Raw genomic sequence first — 24,882 nt, forward strand, 5'->3', positions numbered from 1 at the left:
GTCCTCTCATTCATCATTAATTACATCGAAATCTTGAATGTATTACAACCATCAATGTGATCACATTCAATAATAGTATAATTAAGTCATCACAATATCCCCGTCCCAATGTATTTGTTTTACAATACAATGATAGTTGACCATCTCTGCTCTGACTGGATCCCATTTGTGTGTAGATATTCAGACAAAAAAAAAATGTCTAATCTCATAACAAACAATCAGTTGTATGTGTTTCCTTTTTTTATCGTGGTTGTAAGTTTTAAGGTGAAAATCCACTCGACGTTAAAGGGACTATACACTATTGGTTGAGGTGAGGATTCAGGTTTATAACATGTTTTTGGTGAGATAATGAGCAAACTCCAATGAAATATGAAAGAACATGTAATTTCAAGAAGGATTCAATGTTTATTTGATGAAAATTGGCCTTGAAATGGCTGAGATATAAAAAAAAGTGATTCTAATATAATTGACAAGCCACGACTTTTATTAGGATTTCTTTGTTTCACATTGTTTTTAGATATCTCAGTCATTTCAAACCCGATTCTCATCAAATAAACTTTTGATTCCTCTAGAATTTCATAGAGTGGTTCCTAAGTATCTCGCAAAATGTTACAAGCTGAATCCTCACCTCAACCAGTACTGTACAGTCCCTTTAAAGTATAACTTTAACAGTAGAATTTAACAAACATAAAGAGAGAAAAATTCCGTCAAATTGGAATTATAATTATGCCTGCATGTATGTTTAATGTATATGCGATCTTTGCAAACTACGATGTGCAGATGTGATGATGCCAGCATATTGAAATAAAAGAAAATAAACGAAATTCTCCACATCTAATATCGCCTGTAATAAAGTTGAAACTGTTCATCCAGGCATTTCGTGCATTCAAACTATATGTATCTATATTATGATATTCATTGTGTATTTACGTACAAAACAAATAAATGAGTTGATAAACGTGGTGACAACCAATCAGTCATTTAAGAGTTGCGACAGATAATGTAATCAGGCATACCCTGTTTGTGAAAATTAATACCACAGTGTTAAGTTCACATAAATTTATTTTTCTATGTGTGATAGTAGTGATGATTTTCATTTCATTTTGAACTCCCCGTTTCTCATACGAGTCCATCTGGTAGCATGTGTAACGCTGTGACTGTATGGTGTACCAACACTGATGATATTTGATAATGATATAAAAACTGAACTGAACTGAACTGAATTGAACATCGTCATTGTTTCCGTTTTCTGATTGTATACTAGTAGTGTAGCACTGTGTCGTAGGTTGTTGGTGGTCACTCAAATAATGAGTAGTGGGCACACAGAAGTACGTTCCATGTCTTTTATTCAGTGTAAACGAGGAACAAAAAAAAAAACCTGCAAGATACAATAAGGACAATCAGGAATATACAATCAAATAATGACATTAATTCATCATATTTGACTCCTTTCTTATTACAATTACATCACAGTTACAGACAATGTCATCAAAATTCCTATATCCTTTAATAAGCATTACACTGTTCAGTCATATAGAGAATTCGTGTAAATAAATAAAACAAATTAAGTATACTTTTCCGGCAATATGTTACAAAATGGACATTACACGCTTGTACATATAATGTTAAAACAAATCTAATATCAGTTCATAAGTACATAATAAACAAATCAAATTGTTACAAATGAACATTATGTATCTCAAAATAAATCTATATTATATCAAGGATTCGAACCTCTGCGGGGAAACCCAATGGATTTCGAATCCAAAATTGGATTGAAATTCAAGTACTGATGCTATCCCTCGTAGTCAGCCTGTCTTACCACCCTTATCCCCTAATGTTTGCATCACAGTCAAACCTAAAGGATGGCAGACAATAGAGGTCATCGTCGTTATCCCCTAAAGAACGACATACAAAACCCCTAAAATTGTATAATCTCACTAACTACACTCCTCACTGTATTCTAAGGCACAGTGGACATCTTAAAATCTGAAGGGGGAAAAGGCCATTCTAGACAAAACTCAGCTTTCCACAACTGTAAACAAGGATAGAAATAAGATAACACTAGTCGGCTCTATGATGGAAATCATGCAACCATCCACTGCATTACGAAAGTTCATTCCATGAACTACTGATAATTCATATATTATTGTGATATGATTTATATCCTCGTTCTTTCTTTTGTCTCAAACGGTATACCTCTCTTTCTGGAATGCTTCATTTGGTTTTGAAGCGAGTCTTATTTTCAGATTTTCAGAACCTTGTTACATTTATAATGAGCATGTGGGCTTATTAAAGTGTCCCCCATTTTTTGTAATTGTAGGTTTTTAAGAAAGAAAGTTTCACTTGGAAAGTAGGCCTATATTGTTTTCTCTGTGCTCAAGCAAACTGACCCAGTGAGCATTTAAATGTCACATGATTGCATCACCTGACTCGATCATTATTGCGATCGATTGTGTCACTGCGCCAGCCTCTGCTGCGCTGTGGCTTGGATGCTCGTCATGCTACTTGCATGCAGCACGCAGGCAGTTAGCCTCCAGCTTCGCGTGAAAGAGTTGGCCGAAGTTGCAGTGGTACTACCATACGATGGCGTCAAATAAGGTGCTCAATTTCAACATTGGGGTGCTTGGCCACGTTGATAGTGGCAAGACATCTTTAGGTAATGCTACTTCTTGTCGGTGTGTATACAATTTCGTATTTTTACCGAAAAGGATCCCGAGAAACTCAAAACAAGTTCTCTTCTTATCCTGTTAGACAAATTGTCATTGTTACGTGTAAGTCCCACACTATTATTTCTATGTCAGTTGACGTGACTCGCTGCCGCTGCATAATAATTGATAGATCTAACGTTTAGGCCTAGATCTATTTTTATTTAATGAAATTACTACAGCAAATTGAATTAGTGTAGATGCGTCAGTGTGCATCACTCAGGTGACTAGACAATTAAATACTTTGAATATTGACCTTGAACCTTGATGAGATAATTCCTGAAGCAGCTCTTCCTAACGTTTCAATAGAATTCCGAACTAAATTTAACTGTTAAACTGGAAAGTGGAATTGGATGCGTTGTGACAGTCGACAGTAAATCTAAATAAATTGAACTTTACTGTCACAGTAGGTGATGGTGCAGTCGTAGCATATTTAAGAACACAATGAATATAGTGATGTGCACATTAAAAATTCTGCAAGATTTACAGTGACACGGAACCCACAGGAGGTTTGTTCATGTCGGGCACCCTTAATGTATCGCATGAACTGATTAAAGTTGAAGGATATGATGTATTTACAAATATAGACAAGGAAAATAAGCACCGAGGCCTAGCGATATACGTCAGTACAAATCTCAAAGCTCGAGAAATTTTGTTTGACTTGAACTACACAGAAAACATTTGCGTTTGGTGTACTATCCAACTCACAGGAAATGACAAGCTTCTGGTGGGATGCATCTCTACAGGAGCCCATCTAGCAAGATGGAAAACAACAAATTATTATGCGAACTCATGGAACTGGTTAGTGAGAGCGGAGAGAAGTACAAACTTATCATGGGGGATTTTAATTATCCTGATATTAATTGGAAGAGAGCACATGTGGACTCTACTCTCAATAACTCATCAAACATGTTCCTCACTGCTACACAGGAATCGTTTCTTCACCAGCATGTATACGAGGCTACACGTTTTAGAAATGGACAAAGTGCCAATGTGCTTGATCTAGCATTTACCAATACTGCTGATATGATTACTTCAATTGATCATCTGCCTCCACTAGGACTGAGCGATCATGTGTGTTTATTAGCAGTGTTAGACATTCTGCAGAAAACAGAGGAGATAACAAAGGGGAAAAAACGTGTAATCTATCAGAAAGGAGACTACATAACTATGAATGAAACACTGGAGACAATGGACTGGGAAAAAGATCTTACAACAGAAACGAGCTGTGAACAGGCATGGAATATATTTCTACAGAAAACAAAGGAGTGTGTTGATAATCATGTGCCTGTACGGAAGCACAGTAAAGACAAAAGACGAAATATCTACGTAACAAGACCCATCTTGAAATTATCTAAGAAAAAGACACGTTGCTGGAAACGCTAGAGATGATAATAGAACAAGAGAGGAAAGGGAACAAGACTTAAAGGATTATAAACAAGCAAGAAATCAACTGAGGAAAGCTACAAGAGCAGCTAGCAGAAACTTTGAAGCAGACCTCGTAGAGAACATTGACAAAAATCCCAAAGCCTTTTGGCGTTACGCCAACAGTAAGGTGAAGAGTAAGAGTCGTATTGTGAATCTCGTGAATGAGGATGGTCAACTTGCTCAAACCGACAGTGAAGTTGCAATTATTCTGAATGAATACTTCTCTAGCTTATTCACACAAGAAGACCTGCAAAGTATATCTGACATACAAATACCTGTACAAATGGACTCACCTATTCTCAGTGAAGTAAAAATACTAGTGGATGATGTCGTAAGGAAACTAAAAACGCTCAACGCTAACAAGTCAGCAGGTCCAGATGGGATGCATCCTAAGGTGATGAAAGAACTGGCGGAGACTATTGCTGAACCTTTGACATTGATCTACAATAAATCTATGCAAGAAAGTAAACTCCCACTGGACTGGAAAAAGGGCACCATAATACCTCTTCACAAGAAAGGTAGCAGAACACAAGCCTCTAACTATAGACCGGTAAGCCTCACCTCTGTTGCAGGAAAAGTAATGGAGAAAGTTCTTCGAGATGCGATAGTTACTCACTTACTTGGTAATGACTTACTCTCACATAGTCAACATGGATTTACCCCTGGAAGAACGTGTGCAACTCAATTACTATATGTACTAGAAGAATGGACACGGCTGCTGGATGAAGGACAGGTGATTGATGTTCTCTATCTCGACTTCAAAAAAGCATTTGACAGTGTCCCACATGAAAGACTGTTACTCAAATTAGAGGCATATGGAATCAGAGGTAAACTCCTACACTGGATTAGAGCATTTCTGACAGGAAGAGTACAGAGAGTCTTCGTAAATGGAGAATTTTCCAACTGGTCACCAGTAACAAGCGGGATACCGCAAGGCAGTGTACTCGGACCAGTCCTCTTCCTGATCTACATTAATGACCTACCACTTGACGTGAGGAAGAGTAAAGTAGCCCTATTTGCTGACGACACAAAACTGTATAGTACAGTGAACACACCAGCACAGATCAATGACCTCCAAGACGACCTAAACAATCTACATAGATGATCTGAGAGATGGCAATTGCCTTTTAATGAGGACAAATGTAAAGTACTCCACATCGGTAAGAGAAACCCTGAGGGAAATTACCACATGCAAGGGAAAAATCTGCAACCAGTAAAAGCCGAAAAGGATCTTGGAGTGATAACTGACTGCCAGCTGAATTTCCATCAACATGTGTCATTAGCGGTTAGTAAGGGATATCAACTACTGGGAGTTATAAAGAGAACTTTCTCACAACTAGACAAGACAACTCTACCAATTTTGTTCAAGACCCTAATTCGACCACACCTAGAATATAGGAGTGTTCTATGGCACAACAGGTACAAAGAAGATGCAATGAAAATTGAAAGAGTCCAGCGGAAGGCAACCAAATTGGTTCACGAAATCAAGGACCTCCCATACCAAGACAGACTTAAGCATCTGAATATGTACTCTCTGTTCTACAGAAGAAGAAGAGGAGACATGATTGCTGTCCATCAAATCATGCACGGACTTCTCAACATCTCACAGGACCACTTCTTCTCCCAACCTACAAGTAGAACCACAAGAGGGCACTGTTTCAAGATCCAGAGAGAACATTGCAGATTGGATGTTCGAAGCAAGTCTTTCAGCAAACGTATAATACAGGACTGGAACAGCTTGCCGGAACATATAGTGGTCTTGCCAACAACTGAAAAATTTAAAAGATATATAGACAAATATTGGTGGCAGCATCATTTTGATCTCCCATGACTCCACTCCTGCGCATGTCGTACTCTGTCGTACTCAGTTAAGTACAGGCCAAACAAGAAGCAGTGATCGGGAATTACAGGCCAACGCCTTCTTCCTGTACCAGATGATGATGATGATGATGATGATGATGTTATGCACATAGCTAATAAATTCCGGGTTGGCAAAAAAGTGGCTTCTGGAACCTCCTATGATATATAAGCCCTAGCATTCATACTACAACTGGAGGCTAGCAGGATCTGAAATAACCCCCTGTAGGGGGTTTAAGAACATGACCTAATCAGACCTGATCAGATCTCCTGATGAAAGGGATTGTCACTTCAAGGTTCAAGGTTCAAAGTTCCTGAATCGGGGAAAAAATGTGGCAATTTACCCTCAGCTTGTTGTTTAAGGTTTTTTGTTTTTTGTGGTCAATCAGAGTGAGAGTGATGGAGAAATTAAACACAACACTGAATTGAGCTATCTCAAGTACATGATCATTGGATGAAAACAAGTCAGGTATGTCACCTATTATTTCCTGTTATATTGAATATCATATTTTTGTTTCTGAAAACAGCTAAAGCTCTCAGCACTACGGCTTCCACTGCAGCATTTGACAAGAATCCACAGAGTAAAGAACGTGGCATCACACTTGATCTAGGTAAATGAAGCAGTGAATTATGTAGTTGGAAAAAAAAAAAAATCTGATCTGTGCCCTTACTCTGGCATTCTTGACTGGGTGATTTTATTTACTGTAAAAGTGGTTTCTTTCACGAAGGTTTTATTTTCGCGCTTTTGAGGTTGAACAGCGAATTTAACATCACGCGAAAATGTTTTGAACTGGTCGCTTGTTACAACGCTATCATTACCGACCGCGAATTTAAACACACGCGAAAAAGTCGGCACCGATGGAAACTGCGAAAGTTTCTGTATGCGAAAGAAACCACTTTTACAGTAGTTGCCTTAAATACATAACAAGACTTCCCTCATAAATCCCCCCCCCCCAAAAAAAATAAAAAAAAATAAAAAAATACTGGAAGGAATGGCTGCATTGATGAGATGTTGATTGTGTGCTGACAATGTTTTACTCTGCTTGTAAATCTTTGATTTTTGTATGTAGAACATGTGAAAGCAAAGCTCTCAAGAGTCTGATCACAAGTTCCAAAGTCCCATATCATCAAAGGTCTTTATGAAAGTTACTTTACAACAGATTATTTGTGACAAATAAAGCTCAATATACAGTGTACATCCAATTTTTTCCCCCAGTTGTCACCTACATGTACATGTATCACATATTCTTGAGAGAGATAGCAGCCACATTTTTTATTCTTGTTGAAGTAAATGTACTTCTTTTTTTATAATCCGAAGATGTATTAACTATGTTTGAAAAAGTCCTTGATTGGCAGTTAAACATGAAAAATGCAGTTTGCTTCCTGTAATTGTCTTACCTGTATGCACTACCATGATGTACTGAGTAACCCTTACACTCTTATAAAGCTAGTTACAATTCTAGATGTACAATTGTAACTGGACATTATTGTTGCTGACAGTGAACTCAAATGTCAATACATGTGCACATACTCAATATCAACTAATAAAAGCAGTTCTTTTTCTCTGCAGTTCACAGACTGATGCTCATGTTCAAATAATAAATGAAGGATTTCTGTCTTTTAATAAATTTAATTTTCTCATTAACTACAAGGTTTTTCATCATTTTCTGTTGATGTTCCGGAGCACATTAGCAAGGCGGATTATGGCAAGTTGCAGTACACCCTGGTGGATTGCCCTGGCCATGCATCTCTTATCAGAACCATCATCGGTGGTAAGACAGATAATATCATCACCACATTATTAAACTAGAGAAGCACTCTGAGAGCCCAGACCTCCTCCAAACAGTTCATTTCCACCACTAATCTTGTTCTCCAAATGAGATCAGAGGTTTCCACTTATCATATGTCTGCATGCTGAAAATCGCCCGATTGCCTGATATAGAATCCTTTTGTAACGACATCAGCTTCCAGCTGGGTGGTGTCTCGCCCTAGCAAAGCATGTACTGAAGTGCGCATATGCAAACCTAAAAAATAAGCAGCTTACACTCTCAAGTTCATTGACCCTATCTGCAAAATATCAAAAATCCTTCAGAAATCCATAGAATTTCACGGATCACTACCAAAAAATTGAATCCTCTCTTCCTTGTGTTTTTATCAACTTTTCCTGCTAGTTTCATCAAAATCCATAATTTACACTTTTTTGAGTTATTTTGCACACAAACGAACAAAAAACAAACAAACAAACTTATACTTACAAACAAACAAATGCTGATGATAACATAACCTCCTTCCATTGCGGAGGCAACAATACTTCTCCCCATCACCCTGACTGGGCAATCAGACAAGGGCTCCATACATTAAACAGGCCAGTATCCAGCCATTTTTTATTTCCTTGCCCAAGAGAGTGAGTGTATAAAGCCCTTTGGGAAAAATGGGAAAGTTGGTTTGCAGCACCCCGATTATAAGTCAGATCATCTCAAATATTAAGGCTTTGAAGCAAACCCAACAAGTTTATATTGAGGGAGTAGTTTCAAGGTCTGTGGTCAGAGATGTGATTTGAGGTCTCGAAGTACAGTGCACCCCTGTTATAACGAACATGGTTGTGGCCAAATTCCGATTACGATGTAGTGAAAGTTCTGGCGGCAACATTATTCACTCAATGTTCTTTATTGTTTATTTATTCGAAACGAAATTTCGACATAACGAAAGAAAACTGCCGGTCCCGAGGACTTCATGAACAAGAGTCCACTGTATTCCTAAACATACAGAGAATCAGAGAGTTTCTATTAATGACATTCATTCTTTCGTTTATGCCATGCATTATTTGACTTTCCTTTATTTTTCATTTTGTTTTTCCAGTTGTAAAGAGGGACCATTCTCTTTTTGTCCTGCTCTTTCTTTTGATGGTGCTTCTACTAATTATTATTATTGTTATCTTTTTTATTATTATTATTATTGTTTATTATCATTATTACTTTTATCATTGTTATCATCATTACTGTTGCTGTTATATTTCTACAGGAGCTCAGATAATAGATCTGATGATGCTCGTGATAGACGTCACCAAGGGAATGCAGACACAGTCAGCTGAGGTATGATTCATCTCAAGGGTAAAAAGCTGCACATCGGGTGACCTTGAAATTCCTGCATGACACTTGATGTCAAAGCATAAGCCCTGAAATACAAACACACAGCACCTTCCTCTTTCAAATTAGAAATATCATGGACTAACTACATGTATGGCTTTACATAAGACTTTACCTATTAAGCATTACCCAAGTGTAAGATAATCATCTTCATCATGCCTTTAACCTGTTGAGGATGGACTGATTTTGCTACAACATGCATTTCCCAAGACACCTGCCCGAGTATACTCAGGACCCGTCCTCAACGGGTTAATAACACCCCTTGTGATATTGTGTATTTTGTTATAAATATGGATGTTGCAGTTGCCATATTTCATTGTCCGCATCCTGTGTGGAACTTTACATTGAGCTTCAAACCAGTCGTTACTCCAGTATTGATTTGTTGAAAAAGGGGAAAAAAAAAGTGTTGAAATACTAGAAACAAATAAATATGTTTTGATGATCCCTTGAGAATGAAATTATCCCAAGAAAAGGTGATTGTGCTCTCATTGGAATTTCAAATAACATAAAATGCTATTGCAAAGAATGTCGTGTTTACTACACAATGCATTTAAGGTATTTTTAGTCTTCATTTGGCGTTGTATGTATGGAGTGTTTGGGCAACAATCTTTCTCACACTTCCTTATGAATTTTAAATAGTGACACTTATCTGTTGTTCTTTCTCTGTTTCAGTGCCTTGTGATCGGTCAAATTACTTGCGAGAAAATGTTTGTCGTCCTCAACAAAATTGACCTCCTGCCAGCAGACAAGAAGAAGCAACAAATAGAAAAGGTTATTTTGATTTCATACCCAAATGTTGGAAGTCCTGAAATTCTTTGAAAATCTAAAGAGATTAATATATGACTGTATTTTCAGTTTATGCGGGTTATGATAGAAGTCCAGAAATGGCCAAAACTGTCATATTGCAAATAGAAAGCATGAAATATTGACATATTTCCACTTTATTGTTAAATGCATTTTATGTTGTTCAATGAACTTCTTAAAAGAACTTATAATTGAAAAATGTGTGTGCACTGTGATTAAATTCTCTCAAGGACCGCATTGACATACAGATTACCATTATATTCACTGATATTCTTCATGATCACAGAGGAATGTCTATTCCTAATATTGTATTCATTACTGTCTGTGATGGATCATATTGATTTTGAAACATGCCTTGTCAAGCTTGTTGAGTTCCTTAGCATAAAGATATGCAATACTTGTGAGAATGTACAGTGCACTTTGTTAAAAGTTGCAGACGAACCTGTTGAATAGTGTTTAGCAGTGTATTGGATGATAGCTCGCACCTATGCTGTTCTGTCTCCAGATAGCGTGTTTTTTTTAGACGGCACAGATTGGGGAAACTAAAAATCTATCGGGGACCCTATCCCTAAACCTAACCCTAATCCTAATCCTAACCCTAACCATCAAACCCTAACCCTAACCCTAACCCTAACCCTAACCCTAACCCTAACCCTATCCCCAACCCTAACCCTAACCCAAACCATAACCAAAAACCCTAACCCAACGTTTTTCCCATAGGTTTAACACGCGCCATGCCCCAATCTGTGCCGTCTTAAAAAAAAACGCCTCCAGATAGGGACCTTTATTGCTGTTGTGAAAGAGATTTATTTCTTGAAATACTTGTATGCCAATGGTTTTTTTTTTTCTGTAAAAAATTAGTTTCCTGGTATTGTATAATGTTGATATAGATGACCAAGAGAATGCGAAAGACCCTTGAATCCACAAAGTTTGCCAATTGTCCAGTCATCGCTGTTGCAGCCAAACCAGGAGGGCCTGAGGCACCTGACTCGATGGCAGAGGGAATCGAAGACCTCATTGAAGTGAGCACTTTCGTAAAACTGTGCAATATTTTTCATAATGCAAAGATTATAAATCATACAACACATAGTCTTAGGCAATAACTGAAATGAGATACCATACCTGTCATTTCAGAAATCAAATCCAAGTGAAGATACAGACCACATTTCCTCAGAGATGCAATCTATGAATACAAATAGATGCTTAATGAAATCCACAGCTGTGACAGTCTATGATTTAAACTTGTACCAAGATACCATACAGAGTAGTCCAGAGCTTACAATATCGCAGAGTCTATCTGATGGTATTTGCATCTTGCCACAGATTTCAGTCCTTGCATTAATTTATTGATGTTTTAGTAGTAGGAATGCTAATAATGCGAGAGGCATACATGTAGCTGTGTGATATAATGATAATAAATGTTATAATGTGAAGAACTTACGTAGCGTCAATTACATAAAGTTTCTATAACACACTTTACAAATAATGACACTAAATAAACAGACATTGACAATTAATTGTATTTTGAAAACCTCAATGGAGGTAGTATAAATGATTATCCTGTGAAAGAGATTGTTAACTCATTCTGGTAATCACAGTATACTGCATGAACCAAAAATGTTTCCTGTTGTTGATCACTAAACCACAAACCAACATTCTTTGGAATATACATCAAACACAATAAAGGTGACTACATTTGTATGTGGGCATTACAAAATTACTGTTTGAAACAATTGCAGTAGAAGTGCTTATTCCATTTCAAATGGATTCATGGTTGAAGATGAAACCTTTCCATCTTTTTTATGTGTGTGGATAATGGTAATTTTGTATGCTGTGAAGATGCATTCTTACCATTAATAAAGCGGGATATTATGCTTTTTTATGTTCCTGTCATTTTACTTTCAGCTTATTACAGACTGGAAAAATAAGGGACTTTGTACTTCACAGTTTATCCCCCTTAATGACATGCCAAAGTCATGTGAAAGTACATGTAAATCACATTATTTTCCATTTCATTGGAACTTGCAGGAAATCAAACGACAGACGTATGTTCCTCAGCGAGACACCAGCGGTCCATTCCTCTGCGCTGTTGACCACTGCTTTGCCATCAGGGGTCAAGGGACTGTGATGACCGGCACCGTTCTGAATGGGACCGTGGCCATTAACAATGTGAGTTTGAGTCTGGCTGTTGTACACCTCACCTCAACTTCGTTAAGAATGCGACAAGAATTTTTAATTGCATTGATATCAATTATGGGCTTGCTTTCTTCAACTAGGATGAACCAAGTCGGCAGCAATGCAGTTGGGATCATTTCGAATGTTTTGATGTTGCTTTCATTCTTTGAGAAAGCATCTACCTGCTGAGCAATATGATCATCCATCAAACATGAAAGAGCATACACTATAGTTAAAATAGGAATATAAAGATTATTTTATGAAAATTGGTTTTGAAATGCTGAGATATGTATAGGAAAGCAATTGCAATAAAAGCTGGGACCCTTCTTTTATCAGGATCACTTTGTTTTGTTTTGTTTTTGAAGATCTCGGCCATTGCACAAACCGATTTTTATCAAGTAAACTATGAATTTTTCTTAATAGTGTATGCCCTTTACCATTTCATAAAGTGTTTTCTAAATATCTTGAAAAAAGTTCAAGCTGAATCTTTACCTCAGCCAATACTATACCATCCCTTTAAAGTGCAAGCGGAGTTTTTCAATTGACCAGAGTAATTGTTATGCATGGTTTTTGGTTAAAAGCAGGTAAATTTAAATCGGTTCAACTGGACTTACTTGTGAAATCATGGAGAGAACAGTTTTGTGACTCGTCTGTGTAAATATACTTGCTTTTATCATACTACCTGGATGAATCAAAATCTACATCGATATAGTGATTTTTGGTTGTTGTCTTTTGCTTCAATTTTTTTAACTCTCAGACAGTGGAGGTTCCGTCGTTGCAGATTACGAGAAAGGTCAAGTCGATGCAAATGTTTCGCAAAAGTGTCAGCACTGCCAGTCAGGGGGACAGAGTGGCCCTGTGTGTGACCCAGTTTGACCCCAAACTGCTGGAGAGGGGGCTGGTGTGCACCCCAGGGATTCTCCCCACCATCCATGGTAAGAAGAAGCTGCTCTGAGACTAGGAATAGAGTTTGCAGCAGTTATCCAGTCATTGACATCAATTTCGATTATTTTCACATTTCATGAAATTTGTAAGTCTCACTCTCAGAATCGGTCTTGAGACCACTGTACAAACAAAATGTCAGTAGAAACTTCTCATGTCAGGTTTTGACTGTGTAATGTGAGTGTTTTAACTAGAAATGCAGACTTTACATTCTTTACACTGTACCATGTATTAACAACTCACCCCTCCCCGCCCATCATATATATGTGTGCTGACAGATGGGGAAAAGGCATGAATTCCTTTAAAAAAAAAAAGTGTTGGTACTCTACAGCCCGAATTCTCAAAGGTGGAATAACTTTATTACACCGCTTATTCCGCCAATTTGTTACGCCTCTTATGCAAATAAGGCCCTCTTGACGTAAAATGACGCGATTTATTCCCCGGAATCTATTCTCAAAGCTGGAATAACTGATTCCCTGGAATAACTATTCCGCAGAATAGTTATTCCAGCTTTGAGAAATTGGGCCTCCATTTGGTGTCACAAAAGAACATTTTTATTTTTTTTTTTCAGTAGGTACCTGGTAATTGTTTATGGACAAAAGGTCATCCACTTGTGACTCATTTCTTACATTTTCTTTCAATGACACGGCACTGATGCTATTGTGTCTCAGAAAGTACTATCCAGTGGCGGATCCAGACGGGGGCGCACTGGGCGTACACTGTGCCCCCTCTTTATTTTCTTGTTAAAACAAAAGAAATAAACAAGAAAAATATGAGCCCCCCTTCAATTTTGTAAAAGCACCTCCCCTGGATCTGCCCCTGCTATCAAACTGCTCTACAAGCATGTGTGTCAAGCATTTGAGCATGGCTTATGATATTAGATACAGGGAAAGCAGTTACATGTATGAAGGATGTAATCCACACATGTTCTCTTGCAAGTGTATGACACTGTGGTTATGTTATGATGCTGTTTCTGATGATGTGAAACAGATTGAGTGACTGAGTACAGAGTGTAATCTGATGACCATGTTTTGGTGGGATCAGCTACATCAGGTTTGGTTTGGTTTCATCTCAGATTTCTTTGTGCTTTCTATTTCAGCTTCCTCCTTTGCAAACAAGAATGGTCACTGTTATTGCGGTTATGATAGATTAGCAGTTATGTTATACTGTGGCTGCCTACTTGGAAAAGTAGAAAAATCACATGAAAAATGCACCTATTGAAGATTGTGCGTATTGTGCATGAAAATTTGAAATGGAGGATGAACCTGATTTGAAACATTGATTAATTGGATGATTGATTTCAAGATTGAAGAGATTAAATTATTATTGGTAAACAGTCATGATGGCCAGAATGAAAATTGTTTTGTGTGTGTGTGTGTGTGTGTGTGTGTGTGTGTGTGTGTGTGTGTTTTGATAATAGAAGCCAGTTTAGAAACATGGGTATACCTTGTACACATCTCTGAAAGATGTCCATATGCAGTGTAGCAATTAATATATACCAGTTTACAAAAAGTTCTGGTGGTGAAGTTTTCCTCACTTGTATTGGATACAATTTGTTTACAGTACAGAGGTCTTCAGATATGCTGAAATCGTTTCATGTTATTTTCATTCTGCATGTTGTTCCTATTTCAGCTGCCATTGTTTCTGTTCAAAGGATTCAGTACTTCAAAGGCACATGTCTCAACAAGTCCAAATTTCATGGTGAGGTGTTGTTTTTTTAATTTGTTTTGTCTTGGATTTTACTTCTTTACAAAGGGCAGTATATATATATATATATATGAATTTTTAGAATATATATATGAATTTTTAGAATTAATCATTCATCTGCAATGTATTTGATATTGCTAAGATCATGATGGCAAATGTGTAGTGGAAGTAGTGTTTGCATCATTTTCCCTCTCTCACATTTGATATACCATGATATGGTGTAAAATTGTTAGTTCTGATTGTAACTAAATATAAGTATCTGCTGATATCCATTGTAATATTCTTCAAAAGTGATTGGAAGTGGTGATTCTAACATTGTAGAAAATTGTATACACGTGTATGACAACTGAAGCCTTGTATGTTCCAAAATAGTACAACATTATAACAGATCATCTGTTCTGCAGAAGATAATTATGTAAATGTAATCCATGTGGCATACGTGGGATTTGCATGCAGTTGATAAAGTGTTTTTTGTTTGTTTCTGAGTTGTTGGCACTAACCTGGGCCCTGTCACATAAAACTGTGGTAACTTTACAATTAATGGTAACTCTAAAATCATTGATTGTCCATAACCCATTTCTTGGCTTTGTTGGCTCCCATTATTTGGACAGTGGTCTGAAAAGTGCAAAGTTGCACTGGTGGGGGTGCTCCCAGTGTGACATTGGTATAAAAGGTGCCAAGTTGAACCTATTTTTTCTAGAGTGTAGGCCTATTATATTTACATGTCATAGAGACATGGGGACATCTAGCAACGTACCTTGAATTAAGTACATCATGGAGAAATATTATGATTGATTGCAGACTTGATACCAGCAGGTCTATTTGTTGTAAAGTTGCCATATTTTTAGGCTATGGAACTCAGCTGCTAATGTGTTATATTTGACATCATATTCAATCTGTCACAGTTACCATGGGCCATGAGACAGTAATGGGCAAAGTGTCATTCTTTGGTCCTGCCCCTGGTCACAAGTACAAGTCACATGATGAAGCAACAGGTAAATAGTAGAGTCTAGATTTTTTTTTTCTGCATTGTGCATTTTAAACCCAATATCCACCCAATATCCCTGCACATGAATCATTGTAGGATCACTTATAAATGATAAGACATGAATTCTGCACATTTTTCTGCAATATAGTTTATGCAGTCTAGTCTTAAGTACTGATGTAATACAGAAGTACATGTACATGTAGGTATACTCATATCAAAATAATACTTTATGAAAAGCAATTCTATGACAATTTTTTTTTGTACACCACCTTTGTGTGTGTGCTACCAGCGCCAATCTGCCTCATTTTCAAGTCCAATCTCTGCTACCTTTCTCTTTGCCTTTTTCAAAGACACTAATGCTGTAAAGATTGTCAACAAATGGAGATCAGCATGAAGGCCATGCACCACTCCTGTTGACCAACACATTCTAGGCCACTGGTGCAAAATGTATATATGCATTATTTTAGCTTCTTTTAGCAAATCAGAGCTCTGCTGGTTGATTGTAAATTCTCGCTATCGCCAATGACGTAAAAAGTACCCAGATGTGGCTTTTTCGTCAAGATTTAGTGCACTTGGTAGCAAGGGCACTTCCGGCGCGGGTCATAATTTGCACAACGCTAGCGTGCGCGTACGTGTACCTTACCTATAGCGCAGCGCCGACCACGGATACTAATACAGTAGGCCGCTGTATACCGCCCGAGCCAGCGAGTGGCCAGGCCTGTCGATACCGTACTCGTACACTGTAGTCCCCGCCGCCGGCGGCCGGCCTTGCATTAATAGCATGCACCACTGCACGCAGCGCATAAGCTAACACATACACATCACAAATCAGTCATCTCTGCATACGCTGAAAATATGCTGGAAAATATTAACCCGCCTGGATATACAGTACAGTGTATATCGTCATGGAATGCCCATCTTTTTTTTTCTTTTATTTGTTCTCTGTCGAAATGTCGCGAACACAATCGGGAACGAACAGTGATCTCGAACTTATCCTGTCTCCGAAGCAATTTCTTCCAAGTAAGTACGTACAATGTATGTAAGCACTGGGCCTACTACCTAGTGCTACTATACTACCACTACTAGTAGGTCGCGCGTGCACGTACTGCGCTGTGGAGTCACCCGCAAACTTCACCCACGCGGCCACGTCACGTCTCGCATGCCAGTAAGGGTCCTATTTCTGCAGATTTTTTTCATTTATTGTCGTGCGAACAACACATGGCAGCTTCGGAGCAACAACCAATAGTCGTATTAACAGCAATTTCTTAAGAATGGAGGAATTTCAAATCATATTAAAGCTGTAATTCAAGTCGAGAAAACCGGAAGTACACGTAGAATACAGTCGGTTGTGTGTGTAAACAGCATTAGTCACGTATCACGCGTGTACGAACGGAAGTGACTTTGCTACCGGACTATCCCATAATGCACCGTGAATGACGCTTAAATCAACATCCTGGTACTTTTTACGTCATTGGCGATAGCGAGAATTATACTGCCAAACACTCGCTGTTGGCACAATGCAATAATTCAAAGGCATAGTTTGGACAGACCTCCAAAGGCTCTATTGCTAGGACTTTGCTAGTCCAGAGTGACGTACCCTCTGCTTGCTTCTCATGCAATCACTACAGCCTTTGGCAAAAGCTACAGGGTCTTTCTCCTTCTCATTTGCATTCAGGCATTGATTTCGACGTTGAGTACACGTACCAGGAAGAGCTGTTGGCGTTAGACCCAGGTGAGCGGGTTTCCAACAAGGAGAACGTTCCGGGAGCGGCATGCGGCAGCCGGGCAGATGAGGAGGATGATGGGGAAGAGAGGCCGGAGCTGCCTAACCAGCAGTGGGCTCTCCTGGAGCTGGAAAAGCCGGTGGCCTGCCCCAGGAATTGTCTCATCATCGGCTCCAAGCTGGACACCGACATTCATATCCTCAATGACACGGGATAACCTCCCTCTAGTCTGAAAATAACAGACTCTGATTTGACATTTGTTTGACCAGACATCATATTTGTCCAGAATTCCTTTTATACCAAAAGGGAAAAAAAACAAAACATGAATGAACGAAAGAAAGAATGAATGATAGACATATGATTGCCTCAGTCAAATATCGCAAGTGGTTCATATGTAGTTTGACTTTGCTTATGTTTCCAACTTCACGCTTGTGAGCAGTAAAGAGTTGGCATGCAGTTTGAAGATATATAACATTTGCAGGCTTCAGAATTACTTTTTTTTTCAGTTGGTTTTGTAAAAGAGGAGGGGTAAAATGGGATTCATTGATAGTAAAGACACTTGAACGATAGGAAAAGATGGTTCTACTTTTTTATGTGTGTTCTCATGACACCAGTCTCTCAAACTATTGTGCTTCATGTTCTACATGTATTTATTCCAAGAGTACTAGAGGGCACTCACACAAAATGAAACCCTCCTGAAAATAACAGCTTTTACAGTAGATTCATGTATTTGCCTCAACGTTTCTTAACACTGCCCTCACATGCCAACAGCTGCCGACTAGCATTCCATGGTAAACTCCTGCACGCCATGACAGACAAGGTAAGAGGCCAATATCTATGGCTTTATACCAGTTATAAATATGAATGTAATAATACTTCTGTAAAATTATACTTGCTCCTCTTCTGTGTGTGACTGATGAATACATCTTTTTAGGAGAATGCTGTCAATGACAGAAAACAAAAGTAAGAAAAAGAAATCCTAGTCTACATTGCTCTGCAATCGTTATAATTTTACTCCACTGGAAGTACATGTATATACTGGGTAGAGGCTGGTTCTTGGAGATTAACCCCTGTTAAGGACGAGTCGCAAATATACTGGGGCAAGTGTCTTTGGGAAATGTGTGTTGCAGCAAAATCAGCCCATCCTCAATGGGTTGATAAGCAGTAAAGCCTTTGCAGAGGGTGAGCAAGAGTTTCATTTGTGTACATGTGGTATGTTTCTAGATTGTTCCAAACATGTTGGTTAATGTTGTGTTCGAAAACTGTTGGCATTTACAAGAGAAATGTGAATTTGTTTGTTTTGCAAGGCCATTTGTTGCCGTGAATTTTCCTCCATTTACATAGTAGACCCATCTATCAATTAACTTGTGATGGGAACTGATGGAGTTACTGAATACATGTATGTTATGTTTTCATTAACGACTGGACAAATAATTGATTACTTCAAAATGAAAAAGAAATCTGACAAGCTCCTTGGGCATTTATAATACTCTATTGTAGACTAGATAACCATTTTTTGTTTTGATTTGTGTGTCTTTTATTCATTATGTTTGTGAGTCATATTTCCTCTACAACTATCAATCTTCAATGTATTTGTTCAGACAGGGATGGATCAGCTGCAGGCTGCATTCACAACAACATTTAAGTTTGCAATTTTGTATTTTTCTCTCATAAGATAGCTTGATTTTTTTTTCTCACTTTAGTATGCTACATAGTCTCTGAGCAGTTCATGAAAAGTCACTTGAACAAATCTGGAATCACTCTGACTTGTACTATACAAGTTACACTATGCCCTTTCATAGTAGAAATGAGTTCAGCGTAGTAATATCTGACATTATCTCTGTTGTAATCTGCCGACAGCTGTTGCTGCAATCCAACTGAAAAGTAAATTTGTGCTATTTGGCTGTAAAGTCTTTATTTTTCTCTTACAGAATTATGCAGAAACAGTCTTGCCAAAGCTGAAGATCTACAAGTTAAAGTCCAAGGGAGGAGTAGTAGACAGGGTGAGTGCAGGAATGTGTGGACAAGCACCCAACTTAACAACCAAATACATTGAGATGAAAATTACAGTGTAATATCAAGCTCTTATACACATATATGTGTTATATAGTTATAAGTTGTAATATGTTTCAATACAATGTTGCCAACTTGTTCCTGACCACATGTTTTAAGTTCACAGCCATCACCTTTCAGGGTACTGTGAAAGTGGAAATTTCACGGTGTGAAAATTTTTGCACAGTTCGCGCAATGTGCATCTAGCGCAAAAATAAAAGCATGCAAATATTTTTGCTTCCTCTTTGTAGGCCTAGTACTACTACTAATTCATATTTTGTTTCTGCAGAGTTAAAAACACACAAAATATACCAAACGCAGCGGAGCACAAATGATTATTAAGCCGAAAATTTCTGCTTTTGCAGCACTGACATTATTTGAAAATTATCAAAATCTGTCACCTTGAAAATCTAATGAGTACTTGATGTTCTCAAGAATTGAGAAAATAACTGGATTATAGGTCTCAGTAAATTACTTAATGCAAATAAGGAAGTCATACACATCTGTAGTTGAAAAAAATGTGGAACTTTGAAAGTGGGGGAACTCTAGCTGTAACATATTTGTTATTAACGAGTGATGATGATGATGATGATGAGGGTCTGTCCTCAATCCAGATGACCGATGAGCATCACATCATCGGGCGGTCCATGTTTAAGAAGGAGACTAACCTGGAGAGATTCATCGGGCTGATGGTCTACCTCTCTACCGGGGAGCTCGGCTTCATCGAGAGGGGGTTTGGACAGAGCGGCAAGTTTAGTGTCCACATAAGAGGTGAGCCACAAGGATATTTCATACGCTGGAAGTTCTGTGAAAACACATCAGCCAATTCACATTGATAACATAGTTTTAATCGCATCCGCGGTTTAGAGATAAATAATCCAAGGACTGAAACAAGTGTGCAGTAGGCATTCCTTTCACATGCACATATCAGTGCCCATTCATTATTAAATTTTGATGTCTATTGGTGTACGCAATCTGTCATTTGCACTGATAATGTTTGCATAATCCATGGACTACATTTTACCATGTAGACTGCCTTTGTGAATTATAGCTAGCATTCAGTTTTATTTTGTCCATCATCTTTACACCAACTTCTATAAATGGTGTTTGTTTCTATTGTTTAATTCAATTCATGAGTGTCTTAATTTTGTTTAACTCCCATCTGTAAATAGTAGAGTATACGGGGACTCCTGCAAAAAGTTGCCAAGAGAAAAAAACATACAACACTTCATAGGACAAATGTACATTTTTCTGCCTCCTTTCATTTGTTGCTCATTGTCAAGGAATAAAAATAGTGCAATACAAAGTACATGTAGTTTGTTATTAGAAAGCCTCATGAAAATGTATGTGCATGTTTTTGTGTATGATATGGATGTATGTATGAAGAACACGGTCTTTTGTGGTTAACTACATTTTACAATTAATAGCATCTTTCCTTACTTTGAACTGCAGTGAAAGCTGGGGATCCTGTTTTATGCACATTTTTGTGAAATTGTTGAGGTCACAGCCCATTATATTGGCTGTTTCTATGAGTAACTATTGACAAACTTTGTATTACATTACATATGTACATGTCAAAGTGTAAGTGTGTGTGGATACTGCCCTCACTGTTCTATCTTTGCCATGTGTTTGTCTGCACAGAGGGACTGAAGGAGGACACAGTTCAGATACTCAAAGCCATGGGAGGAAAGCAGAAAGGCAAGAAGGGTGCAAAAGCAAGTGAGTTCATGATTCTAGTCATTCTGTCTTCAAAGGACTGTACTTGCTGTATGTATCAAATGTGACCCTGCATCACAAAACCAACAAGAAGTCGTCAGATATGGATTTTTAATTAAGGGCAGATTTATAAAGAGCAGACTCTAAGCTTTAAAATGATGAATAACTCAAATCAAATGGACTCCCCTAACCTATCCAAATGCTAGAAAGAAAGCACACACTCTGGAAAAGTGTGAACTGAGAAAAGAAGCTCTGAAGTACGGGGTCTATTCAAGCGCCTAATCTTTACCAAGCCATGCAATGAAAGCAATGAAAGGGACAGAAGACAGGATGCATACCACCAGAGCAACAACAATGAAGGGATTATCACATTAAGCTGAAGTTGAGCATGTTTTATTAACATATTCTGTCCATGATTAATGCCAACTTTCAAAGCAGTAGTGTTATCCTTTCAAAAGTTATTAGACTTGAAAATGACGAGTGTGTAAAGGATTTCAAGAAATAAAAAGGGGACTCTAAGACATACCCAATCATTCTGTTCTTCCCCATAAAAATGTTGTAGAAAAACTGCTGAAAACACACTTTCCCATCAATGTATAATGTAGAAGAAGGATAGCTCTTTCAGAAAATATGACAAACTCAATTATTGACTTGGTTGACCCATTTCACCTTTTTTTGAGTCCTCGCGTAAAATCAAGGGGTGTGACTTTTTGTTTTTTGTTTTGTGATGTACGGCCACAAATAGTAGAGCATGTCCATCCAGTTCAAGGTAGTGTTGGTGAACAAGTGAAGACAAGGTCATCGTGCATTGTAGGCATAAACAAAATTATTTCTATTCAGTTCCATTGTGTGCAGGCCATTCCATCTGTCGCATAAATACAGGTTTGCACTGGTAATTACTGTTGCAGTAGAATTTCATCCATGTGATCATTCACCTCTCAGAGGCAGATTCACACCAGGAATAAACCTGATGGTGTGGTGTCAGAATGTGCACATCTAAGTTAAGAGCTCAGTGTAAAATTGAATAATAAGCTAGTTTAGCAGTGATAAGAAATTGTTTGAAACAAGATGTAAAGCCTTGCTAATTTCTTATTTTTATGATTTAAAAGATCATGAAAATCTATATTACTGACATACAGCATTAAGTTGTTATTTTTGTCATTAAGTTGTTATTCTTGTTTGAACCTGATATACTATAAAAAAATCAACACTAATTGTGCACCATTTCCCTTTGTACCACCCATGGACCGACTTCACCCCACCCTCCAGAGGAAGAGAGTGAAGGGCAAGGCCAGGCCAAGGAGTCACATGTCGAGCATCAGCCAATCGGGATCAGCCTGGATTTCAAGCGATACATCTACGACCCGCTGAAACTGAATGTTCAGTGGGTGACTTCCAAGTATCAATATTAAAAAATAACGCTTTCAGCAACGCCTACATCCCTCAGAGATTCCAACAGTGATGAAAACTCATGAACAGAGATTTTATGCTGCCTCACCCCATTTGTGGCGGAAGCAAAATTTGCCATAGGACAGTGATGTAAGTCTCCATGTATTCACATTATCTTGAGCTCTTTATAGTGTTGCAGAGCATCATGAATTATGATTAACTTTGAGCGAATCAAATGATGGGATCAAAATTTTTGTCAAGCAGTTGTTTTTTTTTCGTTTCTCCTTCAACTCTTAGTAATTGATTCATCTGTGCAGGACACCAAATGCTCATTTTTCTTGGTTTATAAGTGGCGAAAGTTTTATTGCAGATCACATCATGAACGAGTATTTGAACTGCTCAGTTAAAATTTGGAAAGTAGGAACAGTAAATCAAAAAAGTTATCGGTCATGACATCAGTGGTTCCCATAGTGACCATCAACGGTTGTAGAAGTTGAAATGGTGTGTTCACAGGACAGAGGCCTTTTGGGAGTTTCTTTTACTATATACATGGTATGATTTGATGCACATGTACATTGTATGTGTACAAATTTTGCAGGGTGTTTGATGTTTGCAAACTTAGCAGCTTGTGACTGTATTGCCTAAAAAAATGTAATATCTTCTCTAAGGTGGGAGATCAACAATGTTACTCTTGAAAAAGGATCATGATTTAGTCTCATTCCAACTGTGTGATTGTTGATCACATATTCAACCACGAGCAAAAGTGTCCTTATGTTTATCAATTTGTGGAATATACTCGTGGCATTATACAGGTGGAACTGATGGTGAGGCATTTGCTCCGGTAGTCTCCTGTCCATCAACGCATTTTATGGGTCATAGAGTACCAAAGTGATCATGTCACTCTTTTGTCACACATATGATGTACATGTAGCTTTGTACTGGTTCCAAATGAGATCCTTCTACAATGCTTCGGGCAATGAGTGAGAACCGGGTAAAAGCATGGTTAGCAACCATTGTGTTCACAGATAATTGGGGCTGCATGAGGTTGTATAGAACTAGTTTACATGGCGACGAATTGTTGAGATGTCACACAACAGTACATTAATACTGTTAACAGCAGAAAGACCACAATGCTTATTGACTGCTTACACCAACAAGAAAAGGGCTTTCAATCCATTCTGATCCACATGGAGTCACAACTCCACGAGAAAAAATAAAAGGAAGTATGATAAGAAAAATATGAAGATATGACTGTGACTGCTTCATTGCCAACTTGCTGTTCATTTTTCTTTTTTCTTTTACTGTCTGAAATGGAAAGGATCCCCCCCCAAAAAAAAAAAAACTGTGAAATTGATTTGATATAAATGAAAGGTATTTCAACTTACATGTACGTTACAAAAGCAAATTTCTTCTCTTCTTGGCTGCAGTGATAACTACAGATCAGTGAAAGGACTTTCACATACCAGGGGCAAATCCAGTAATTCTGTAAAGATTAAAGGGGGCGCACGCACCCCTCCCCCATTTTTTTCTATTTATTTCTTCTGTTTGAACAAAAATAAAGGGGGGGGGGGGCAGCGCCTGGTGTGCTCCCCCTGGATCCACCACTGCATACCAAGTATTGCAGTGTGTAAATTTCATGCGAGTGATCAAATCAATTCAAGAGACCTAACAACCTACAGTAATATTGCTATCTTGTTATTGTGATGGGTGGGGTGTATATTGTCTGCATAGGACAGGAATTTACCAATCGCATTTGGAATTTAATCTGCCCTGAAGCTTTAAGCACTCGGTATGTAATATAATGTGCTTCTTGGGTACATCATGAACTCCACAAAGGCAAGAGTATACTATAGTTTAATGGGAGCCCTCACGCCCCCCCCCCCCTTGCATACACCCATGGTACAGTGCATTCCCGTTATGAGGAACACGGTTATAACGAAATTACAGTTATAACGAAGTTAAAATTGGGGCCGTAACGTTATTCACTTTATGTATTTTTATTGTTTATTTGTTCGGTTATAACAATATTTCAACATAACGAAAAGAAAACTGCCGGTCCCGAGAACTTCGTTATAAGGGGAGTCCACTGTAGTAACACGCCGGGATGGACAATTGGTGTGTAATTCTGAAGTACATCAGAAACTCCCTAGAGCCAAGAGTATACCCCCACAAGACTAGTCCGAGTATACTTGTCCATGTGTCTGTGGGATGTGCATGTTGTAGCAAAATTAGCGTGTCTTCACTCA

The 24,882-nt window shown here is 38.1% G+C and overlaps 1 protein-coding gene across 1 annotated transcript; it reads left to right on the forward strand.

The window, feature by feature from the left end:
* The first annotated feature begins 2,564 nt into the window (after window positions 1–2,564).
* Window positions 2,565–23,495, forward strand: LOC139708231 (selenocysteine-specific elongation factor-like). The gene is made up of 16 exons (XM_071620200.1): window positions 2,565–2,659; window positions 6,521–6,604; window positions 7,646–7,765; window positions 9,015–9,085; window positions 9,812–9,910; window positions 10,834–10,965; window positions 11,972–12,112; window positions 12,876–13,053; window positions 14,693–14,761; window positions 15,673–15,762; window positions 17,431–17,673; window positions 18,241–18,299; window positions 19,411–19,482; window positions 20,146–20,302; window positions 21,173–21,250; window positions 22,517–23,495. Exons 1-16 carry the CDS (start codon window positions 2,587–2,589, stop codon window positions 22,657–22,659), a joined length of 1,809 nt encoding a protein of 602 aa, XP_071476301.1. The 5' UTR covers window positions 2,565–2,586; the 3' UTR covers window positions 22,660–23,495.
* The last annotated feature ends 1,387 nt before the right edge of the window (window positions 23,496–24,882 follow it).

Source organism: Diadema antillarum, unplaced genomic scaffold (genome assembly GCF_040938485.1).
Source record: "Diadema antillarum isolate AM-2024a unplaced genomic scaffold, OU_Dant_1.0 seq00001321_RagTag, whole genome shotgun sequence".
NCBI lineage: Eukaryota > Metazoa > Echinodermata > Echinoidea > Diadematoida > Diadematidae > Diadema > Diadema antillarum.